Source organism: Agrilus planipennis, unplaced genomic scaffold (genome assembly GCF_000699045.2).
Source record: "Agrilus planipennis isolate EAB-ADULT unplaced genomic scaffold, Apla_2.0 scaffold51, whole genome shotgun sequence".
NCBI classification, from domain to species: Eukaryota; Metazoa; Arthropoda; class Insecta; order Coleoptera; family Buprestidae; genus Agrilus; species Agrilus planipennis.
This window is the reverse complement of record NW_020438915.1, coordinates 1,251,779-1,261,047: the sequence shown is the minus strand read 5'-3', so window position 1 is coordinate 1,261,047 and position 9,269 is coordinate 1,251,779. Positions and strand designations below refer to the sequence as shown.

The 9,269-nt window shown below is 31.7% G+C and overlaps 5 protein-coding genes across 5 annotated transcripts in view; 4 read left to right on the top strand and 1 right to left on the bottom strand.

The window, feature by feature from the left end:
* LOC108732998 overlaps positions 1 to 554 on the top strand; it is an 8,379-nt gene extending 7,825 nt beyond the window's left edge. Inside the window, exon 6 of the mRNA XM_025973613.1 lies at positions 199 to 554. Coding sequence (XP_025829398.1) covers positions 199 to 287 — 89 coding nt within the window. The 3' untranslated portion in view covers positions 288 to 554. The remainder of the gene's footprint in view (positions 1 to 198) is intronic.
* A 1,219-nt stretch (positions 555 to 1,773) lies between these two features.
* On the bottom strand, positions 1,774 to 2,955 carry LOC108733072 (40S ribosomal protein S18). The gene is made up of 3 exons (XM_018464114.2): positions 2,855 to 2,955; positions 2,354 to 2,641; positions 1,774 to 1,988 (listed from the first exon to the last, which is right to left on the bottom strand). Exons 1-3 carry the CDS (start codon positions 2,855 to 2,857, stop codon positions 1,821 to 1,823), a joined length of 459 nt encoding a protein of 152 aa, XP_018319616.1. The 5' UTR covers positions 2,858 to 2,955; the 3' UTR covers positions 1,774 to 1,820.
* Positions 2,956 to 3,158: 203 nt separating this feature from the next.
* On the top strand, positions 3,159 to 3,754 carry LOC108733075 (peptidyl-prolyl cis-trans isomerase NIMA-interacting 4). Its single transcript, XM_018464116.2, has 2 exons — positions 3,159 to 3,314; positions 3,368 to 3,754. Exons 1-2 carry the CDS (start codon positions 3,254 to 3,256, stop codon positions 3,682 to 3,684), a joined length of 378 nt encoding a protein of 125 aa, XP_018319618.1. The 5' UTR covers positions 3,159 to 3,253; the 3' UTR covers positions 3,685 to 3,754.
* A 1,091-nt stretch (positions 3,755 to 4,845) lies between these two features.
* LOC108733070 (thiamine transporter 2) lies at positions 4,846 to 7,702 on the top strand. Its single transcript, XM_018464112.2, has 3 exons — positions 4,846 to 5,185; positions 5,247 to 5,451; positions 6,680 to 7,702. Exons 1-3 carry the CDS (start codon positions 4,871 to 4,873, stop codon positions 7,423 to 7,425), a joined length of 1,266 nt encoding a protein of 421 aa, XP_018319614.1. The 5' UTR covers positions 4,846 to 4,870; the 3' UTR covers positions 7,426 to 7,702.
* On the top strand, positions 4,848 to 8,416 carry LOC112904184 (thiamine transporter 1-like). Its single transcript, XM_025973605.1, has 3 exons — positions 4,848 to 4,890; positions 7,775 to 8,069; positions 8,131 to 8,416. Exons 1-3 carry the CDS (start codon positions 4,871 to 4,873, stop codon positions 8,374 to 8,376), a joined length of 561 nt encoding a protein of 186 aa, XP_025829390.1. The 5' UTR covers positions 4,848 to 4,870; the 3' UTR covers positions 8,377 to 8,416.
* The last annotated feature ends 853 nt before the right edge of the window (positions 8,417 to 9,269 follow it).

Below are 9,269 nucleotides of genomic sequence, written 5' to 3'. Positions count from 1 at the left end.
TTAATAATTATTAATTTAAACTTTAGATAAATAAAATTAGTCATCATCATCCACAGCAAACCTGCCAAGTCAGGTCTATTTGTCTCAGCATTTTTTTTATATTTATTGTACCTATTAATTTATTATATATTTAATTGATGACGCGCTGTGTGCACCTCTGGACAAGAATTTTATTTAATTATCTTTTTTTGATTTCAGGAAAAGTTAAAGTCAACAACTACAATCTTTCTCTTCAAAATATTCCGGCAACTAATGGAGTAATTCATGCGGTTGAGCATCTCCTTTAATCACTCATTTTAATAGGTATTTAAGCCTTACAAAATTTCATTACGCGAAAAAATTAAATCCTAATCAAAAAAGTAAATAATCGGTCATTGTGAAATATTTCTAACTGTGAGATCAAACAAGTAGATTTCCATCTATTGTTATTTATCAGTAGGTATCAAATACTTTTCAAAAGTAAGAATTTGGATTGAAATGTATATTTCTCTATTTCAACGTTGTAGATAATTATTGAACTGATGAGTTGTGTAAATGAGGTACATATTATATAAGTTAATTTTATACGGAATTAGTTTACATTATCTTAAGAATCTTGTACAGAATGTTTATTAAATTATTATAATATCGTAATTTAATTTAATTATTTTTACCTTAATTTTTACTGAAAAGGTTCATGGGTGAATTCATTTTACGCCTTTATCTGTACACAAGCAGTAATAACATAAAAAACTGACGTCTATTAATTACCTTATAGTAATTAAAAGATGTACATAACGAGGCGCATCCAAATTAAAAATTACCCTCTTATTAATTTATAAAATATCAGATTTTACTCCTTGACCTGTGCACAAACAGTAACAACATAAAAAACTGACCTCTATTAATTACCTTATAGTAATTAAAAGATGTACATAACGAGGCGCATCCAAAATAAAAATCACCCTCTTATTACTTTATAAAATATCAGATTTTACTACTTGACCTGTACACAAACAGTAATAACATAAAAAACTGACGTGTATTAATTACCTTATAGTAATTAAAAGAAATACATAACGAAGCGCATCTAAAATAAAAATCACTTACCTTTCATTAATTTATAAATTATCTGCGATACACAATAACACACGTTTTATTCACTGTAAAGTAATTAACTAGCCCGTGTATGTATCACATACCTTATCACACTTACCCATGCTTAAACTAAACTAAACTTGTGAAATTTAAAATACAAGAGGGGGATCGCGGGAATCCAGATTTGAATATGCGGATTTGATATTTATTACATCAGAATTGACCAATAGGATTCAACCACTAAATTTTCCGATCTCTATGGTACATGTTATTACTCAAATAATAGATACTTTTATAACATAATTACAACTAAAGTTTGTTCTATTTGATGTTACTCTTTCTGCGACATAAGTTTAAACAGCTGGAAATAAAAATGTGTAGGTCTGAAAAAAAAAGGAAAACCATATTTCTAAGATATAGAAGGGTGTTGCTAAATGTTATTCTACTTCACGTACAAATGTCACATAATGTTAACTGGTTAGAAAATATTTGATTACATTTCACTTTTTAATTGCCAAGACGCAGACATACCTAGATGAATTCATTATGTGACATAAGTATTATATTATTTATCGACGTTTANCCTACAGAAATTCTTATTTTTATTTTGTCTTTATCAATGTATACCAATTAATATTACTCTCAAATCCTTATAAAACAACACCTCTTGCCTTATAAAAATAAAAAGCCATTAAATCAGTTTTTTGGGTGTATTTATTAAATATATGTATAGAACAACGAAATTACTTCTTTTTGGATACACCAACAGTGCGTCCACGTCTGCCAGTGGTCTTGGTGTGCTGACCTCTTACCCTAAGACCCCAATAATGACGCATGCCCCTGTGTGCCCTTATTTTCTTCATCCTTTCCAAATCTTCACGCAATTTGGAATCTAAATTCGACGATGTCAACTGCAATCAAAATAAAAAGCATAAATGCACTCTACAATGTACAGCTTAAAAGGAGATGATATATTTATAAAATTTATTTGTTGCATTTCAAACAAACTAATGCATAAAGACACAATAGCAATGTCCTTCCATGCAAATTATCTTGCACAGACTACCACCAAATTACACAAACTAATTCATATGCAATTTGTCGTTTAACTGTGCTTTATACAAGATCATTCATGATGGCAACTAATTCTTAAGAGACAAAGGCCCAAATCTCATCAAGAAAAACACCCAGTTTAACCAAATAAATTAATTATAAGAGTCAACACTACTTATAGTTATTACTAAAAGTACTTAAAGGATTTAAAAGCTTGTCCTACCTGACTGTATTTGCCATCAACGATATCCTTTTGCCTGTTCAAGAACCAGTCTGGAATCTTGTACTGTCTTGGATTTGACATGATTGTTATAATTTTTTCTACTTCTTCTTCTGTACATTCTCCAGCCCTTTTATCTAAATCTACATCAGCTTTTTTCAAGACAATATTAGAGTACCTTCTTCCAACACCTTTGATAGCAGTTAGGGCAAACATAACCTTTCGTTTGCCATCAATATTTGTACCCAAAATACGCAGAATATGCTGGAATTTCTCGGGAATGACGAGGGACTAAAACATAAGACAATTATAATTAATTTACTATAATTATCGACATTACAAAAGTAAAGAAATAGAAACACCTAGTACTCATACAATAAGGAGGTTAGATTAAAAATATTTCATTACAATGTCTAAAAGTAAATTCAAGTACACTTATATTGAAGCTAAAGCTAATGATGAACATTTATTTAGCTGATAAAAATAAAAATTAATAAAACATACCATTTTTGAGCATACACAACTTATTTTCAATGGAAAAGACTAACCATAGAAAACACCATAGAAACTAAAGTCTGGAAGGCTGACATCCATAGATAACACAAAATTAATAGTGTGGCTAAAGTAACGCTAAAAATTGCTATAAAGAAATCGCAGAACAACCCGAAAACAACACTGAGTACTTAAATATATTTAAATATTCCAAGCAATTTTCTTTCAAAATACAAAATAATAAGTAAATATAATTTGAAATTTAAAAAACGGGCACAACAACTAGACATTACGCCTATGGACCTACGTTCATAGATAATTCATCACTCAAAATTCAAAACTAGATATAGGTTATATTATTCAAGATGTTAACCTCAAAAAGCAAAAATTAGCAAAAAAGTAAGTTTTAAAATGCCTCCAAAGAAAAACACAGCCAAAACATCAAAGGAAACTAAATCTGATGGAGATAAAGGTATAATTGTGCTTACCAAATATACACATATCCATTTCTAACATTATTTTCAGCTGGTGGCAAGGAGAAAAAGGGTGGAAATGCTGTCAAAGTGAGGCATATTTTATGTGAAAAGCAGGGTAAATGTCTTGAAGCTCTTGAAAAATTAAAAGCAGGTCAAAAATTCGTAGAAGTTGCCACCGCATATAGTGAAGATAAAGCTCGACAGGGTGGTGACTTGGGCTGGATGACAAGAGGTTCCATGGTAGGCCCATTCCAGGACGCTGCTTTTGCACTTCCAATATCAACAGTGAACAACCCCATTTACACAGATCCTCCTGTCAAAACCAAATTTGGTTATCACATCATTATGGTTGAGGGCAAAAAATAAAAACTATTATTTACATGTGTTGTTAATTAAGACTGTATTTGTATTATTAAATAAAGCACCATAAAATATCGCCTGTAGTAATTATCGCGAATTACCAGCTTACATGAATAAAATAAATAATTGGTCTTACTTTTCTATTTATTTGTGTCAAATGTCAGAGGTACTCTTTTCTATTGCATATTACCAGCTATTTTAGAGAAGTTATCAGTAAATATTTATTTTCTAATATGAGGGGAACCAACAATAATGAAACCTATACATAATTAGTATAGGGATATTAAAAGTTTTATTGGACACAGCTTCTTACTGTGGACTTTACAAGAAGTTTTGGGTTTAGGACCTTAAAGTTTGAAAATTTAGTTTTAAAACAATGTTAAGTAGTTTCTTCTAGAAAACCAGTAAAACTAGAGGAAATTTTAAATGAAAAGTTTGATGAGAAGTTTGAAAAATCAACTTCACCTAATGCTTCATCTTTTACTGTTACGCTTTTAGAATTCTGAGTTTGCGCCAGAGTTCTATTTCATCAGAAGAGTTCTGAAGATATCGATTGGGATAGAGGACGAAATGTAATGTGGTGCAAATTCAAAATCATAAACTTTACAATTCAACTTCAATGACATCCACGAAACTCCTTAACTATTTACTATTTATTGCTACAAGTTAAAAACAAATCTTTGTAGAAAAATGTGTAGATTTAAAATACAATTACTAAACTGAGCACGAACTTTAAAGAAAGGAAAGTTGAATGAAAAGTTGCGTCCAAAGTACTCATATCGTGGGACATCAATTTAGTATTATTTTATTCAGTAAAGATCCGATTATAGGCCACTTTGGCGCATCTCCTTTATAATATTTACAGATTTTTTTGTTTCGTTTATGTGTGTAATCGGTCAGGTGTCAACTATATTTAAATAGATCGTCATTATCATCGGTATATGTCTGTTGTTGCTTGCATCGTCGTCGTCGTTGCGATTCGTCCGTGGCCTCCAGTCGATTACTGCTTGTTCGCCTCATAAAAAAGTGATTAGACAGCGAATAATAACAAGTTTACTTTTCCCTTATGTAGAAATTACGATTATAAAACATTCATGCGCGAATTGATTCTCGGTTCGTTTAAATTAAGTGTTTCAGTATTTAATATCGTAGATGTTTGGAGGTTGTATTTATTGTACCTACGTTGCGCAATATGAAGCGTTTAGAAACTTGGTGGGTTATATCTCTAATCCTGTCGGTTTTCGGTTTCTTGAAAGAACTCAGACCGTCCGAGCCGTACATTTTTGAATTTTTGACCGGGGAATGGCGCAACATAACAGCAGACGTGGTGACCCAACAAGTATACCCGGTGGGCACCTACAGCTACTTAGCTCAGCTTATAGTAGTATTTTTAATAACTGATCTATGTCGATATAAACCTCTAATAATCGTCCTGGCTCTGTCTGGAATTGTAATATGGAGCATGTTGTTGTGGACTTCCGGTTTAGTAGAGTTGAAAATACTAGAAGTATATACAGAGTGATCAATTAAAAAGTTCAACGTGGGTACAGTAAAATAATGCTTTACAGGTATTTTATGGTACTTTTATGGCAACGGAAGTCGTTTATTATAGTTATATTTATGCAAAAGTTAAAAATGAATATTACGAAAAAGTTACGTCTTATGCCAGGGCTGCTGTTCTTGCAGGACGATTCGTTTCTTCGGTCCTGGCTCAACTTTTGATCTCCTTCAAAATTATGGACTACAGGCAGTTAAACTATATAACATTTGCAGGTACGTGTGTGAACGTTGATCACTTAAGTATTCCACTGTAACACTCCAAAACCACAATCAGTCACATCCATTTAAAGATGCCCTGAAAAAGTAAACAGAAAATTATTCATTACATCATTTTATAAAGGCAAATTTAAAATTAGCGGTCTTTGGAACGACGCCAGGGTAATGCTCTTTTACTACGAATTGGTACAGATTTAAAATTATCTAATGCCACAACATAAAAAGTAATAAAGTATGTATCCTTATAGTGATAAATTTTTTCGGTATTTATTATATGTGGAGGAAAATAAAACTTAACTTCGAAATGTACTTACTTAAATGTACACAAAATAAAAATCACTGGTTTAAAGTTAGGTAAAATTTAATTAAAAAAGAGTATTAAATCGGCCGGGAATAGAACCTGAACCATCCGCATATCAGGCGACCATTGTATGCAAATATACTGTGGGTATGTGGTAGAAGCATATCGCCTATCACGCGGGAAGCTCGGGTTCGATTCCCAGTAGAGCCAATACTGTTTTTTCCTATATTGGGTAGTACTTATAGAACATTACCACAATTTTTTTTAAAAGGAAAATAAAATACTGTACCTAATCAAAGATATCGGTAAATAAAAATATTTTTAACAATAAGATCAATTAAAAGATATAACGTAATAAAGATTAAAATTATTTTTAAACTAATAAAACGTATATATTACGGATATTTTATCCGTCCTGCCCATCCATTTTTTTAACAACAAGATAAAATTTGGAATAACAGCCCTTTTGACATTATTTATTACTTTAACTCTTACTTGTTATTATTTCTTTTAACTTGACAGTGTACACCTAAAAACAATAGAACAAAAAGAAAGTTTATTAAACCTAAGAAATCGTCTAAATTAATAAATTTAAAACAAGAATAATTTTTTTTTTTTTGAAAAAGTTTAGTATGATTAATTGAAATAGTTAGCATAGTTTGCGAATTATTTTATCGGCCCATTTTGTCATTCGTTTTTATCCACAACATGACTATGCCAAATACTACACCTGCCGTTATCTTAACAATAATAGCTTAACAACTAACAATGATTCTTCAAACAATAGATAAAACAGCAAAAAGTAAATACCTTTAAATAAATGCATTAAAATTGTTTTTTTTTTTTTCTTTATATGCAAATGTGTAAAATATTATGGAATATTAGCCCTTCAACAACGATTTGAATAATCTTTTGCCTTTCCAGCAATGCTAGGGGCATTCCTCTGGTCATTATTAATACCATCCGTGGAAACCAGTATCTATTTCCACACAGGTGCGAAAGCAAAACTAAGTTTCCGCAAAAAAGCGGAAGCCGCTTGCGAGCTCTTGAAAACACATTTTACCGAATCGTTTTCTCAAACATACGTGGTAAAATGGTCCCTGTGGTGGTCTTTAGCAACGAGTGCCTTTATTCAGGTTCAAAACTACATGCAACCCTTATGGAAGGAGATAGGGGATAATGGAGACACTTATAACGGGGTTGTAGAAGCCCTACTGACTATAATGGGTTGTGTGGGAGCCCTGTTGGTGGGATACCTAAAAGTTGATTGGACTAACAAAGGAGAACTGTTACTCTCAATTTGTTCAATGGTTTCAGCGACTTTTATCATCATCAGTTCACAAGCGACTTCAGTAATTTTGAGTTACGTTTGTTACGTACTCTACGGCGGTTTTTATCATTGCATGATAACAATCGCAAGCATGGAAATTGCTAAAAAGATCCCTACGGACAGTTATGGACTAGTATTTGGTATAAACACATTCCTAGCCCTGTTAGTGAGTACCCTTTTGACCATGGTCTTTGTCACTGGTACGATGGGCTGGTCACTGGCCATACGAGATCAACATCTAGTTTACGGTTTTTATAATATCGTGATTACAGTAATTTTTATAATTATTGGAACGATTAGCTGGTATAGGAGCCGAAGGGACATTACAAGGAGGTATTGAAAAGTATTCCTGTAAAATACGTTTGAATGGGTAGTAGCTACTCAAAAATTGGGTGATAAAATTTGCTATGTCGCTCTTAGAGTAAATCATGTAATTGGCCCAATTTTTCTTTTTTTATTCTGTTCATGTACAATTCCCAATCCTTATTTTTCTGGCATATACTCAAATCTTATTACATGATTTATTGGTTTTGAGATACGTAGAGTACACTTTAGGAAATTAAAGACAAATTTCACTATACTGATGCCATATTTTAAATTACAACATTTAAAACAATAAAAATGTAACATTGTGATTTATAAATATATATAAAAGTATTATCAATAAATATAAAAAGTAGAGAAACTTGGTGGGTTATATCTCTAATCCTGTCGGTTTTCGGTTTCTTGAAAGAACTCAGACCGTCCGAGCCGTACATTTTTGAATTTTTGACCGGGGAATGGCGCAACATAACAGCAGACGTGGTGACCCAACAAGTATACCCGGTGGGCACCTACAGCTACTTAGCTCAGCTTATAGTAGTATTTTTAATAACTGATCTATGTCGATATAAACCTCTAATAATCGTCCTGGCTCTGTCTGGAATTGTAATATGGAGCATGTTGTTGTGGACTTCCGGTTTAGTAGAGTTGAAAATACTAGAAGTATATACAGAGTGATCAATTAAAAAGTTCAACGTGGGTACAGTAAAATAATGCTTTACAGGTATTTTATGGTACTTTTATGGCAACGGAAGTCGTTTATTATAGTTATATTTATGCAAAAGTTAAAAATGAATATTACGAAAAAGTTACGTCTTATGCCAGGGCTGCTGTTCTTGCAGGACGATTCGTTTCTTCGGTCCTGGCTCAACTTTTGATCTCCTTCAAAATTATGGACTACAGGCAGTTAAACTATATAACATTTGCAGGTACGTGTGTGAACGTTGATCACTTAAGTATTCCACTGTAACACTCCAAAACCACAATCAGTCACATCCATTTAAAGATGCCCTGAAAAAGTAAACAGAAAATTATTCATTACATCATTTTATAAAGGCAAATTTAAAATTAGCGGTCTTTGGAACGACGCCAGGGTAATGCTCTTTTACTACGAATTGGTACAGATTTAAAATTATCTAATGCCACAACATAAAAAGTAATAAAGTATGTATCCTTATAGTGATAAATTTTTTCGGTATTTATTATATGTGGAGGAAAATAAAACTTAACTTCGAAATGTACTTACTTAAATGTACACAAAATAAAAATCACTGGTTTAAAGTTAGGTAAAATTTAATTAAAAAAGAGTATTAAATCGGCCGGGAATAGAACCTGAACCATCCGCATATCAGGCGACCATTGTATGCAAATATACTGTGGGTATGTGGTAGAAGCATATCGCCTATCACGCGGGAAGCTCGGGTTCGATTCCCAGTAGAGCCAATACTGTTTTTTCCTATATTGGGTAGTACTTATAGAACATTACCACAATTTTTTTTAAAAGGAAAATAAAATACTGTACCTAATCAAAGATATCGGTAAATAAAAATATTTTTAACAATAAGATCAATTAAAAGATATAACGTAATAAAGATTAAAATTATTTTTAAACTAATAAAACGTATATATTACGGATATTTTATCCGTCCTGCCCATCCATTTTTTTAACAACAAGATAAAATTTGGAATAACAGCCCTTTTGACATTATTTATTACTTTAACTCTTACTTGTTATTATTTCTTTTAAATTGACAGTGTACACCTAAAAACAATAGAACAAAAAGAAAGTTTATTAAACCTAAGAAATCGTCTAAATTAATAAATTTAAAACAAGAATAATTTTTTTTTTATTGAAAAAGTTTA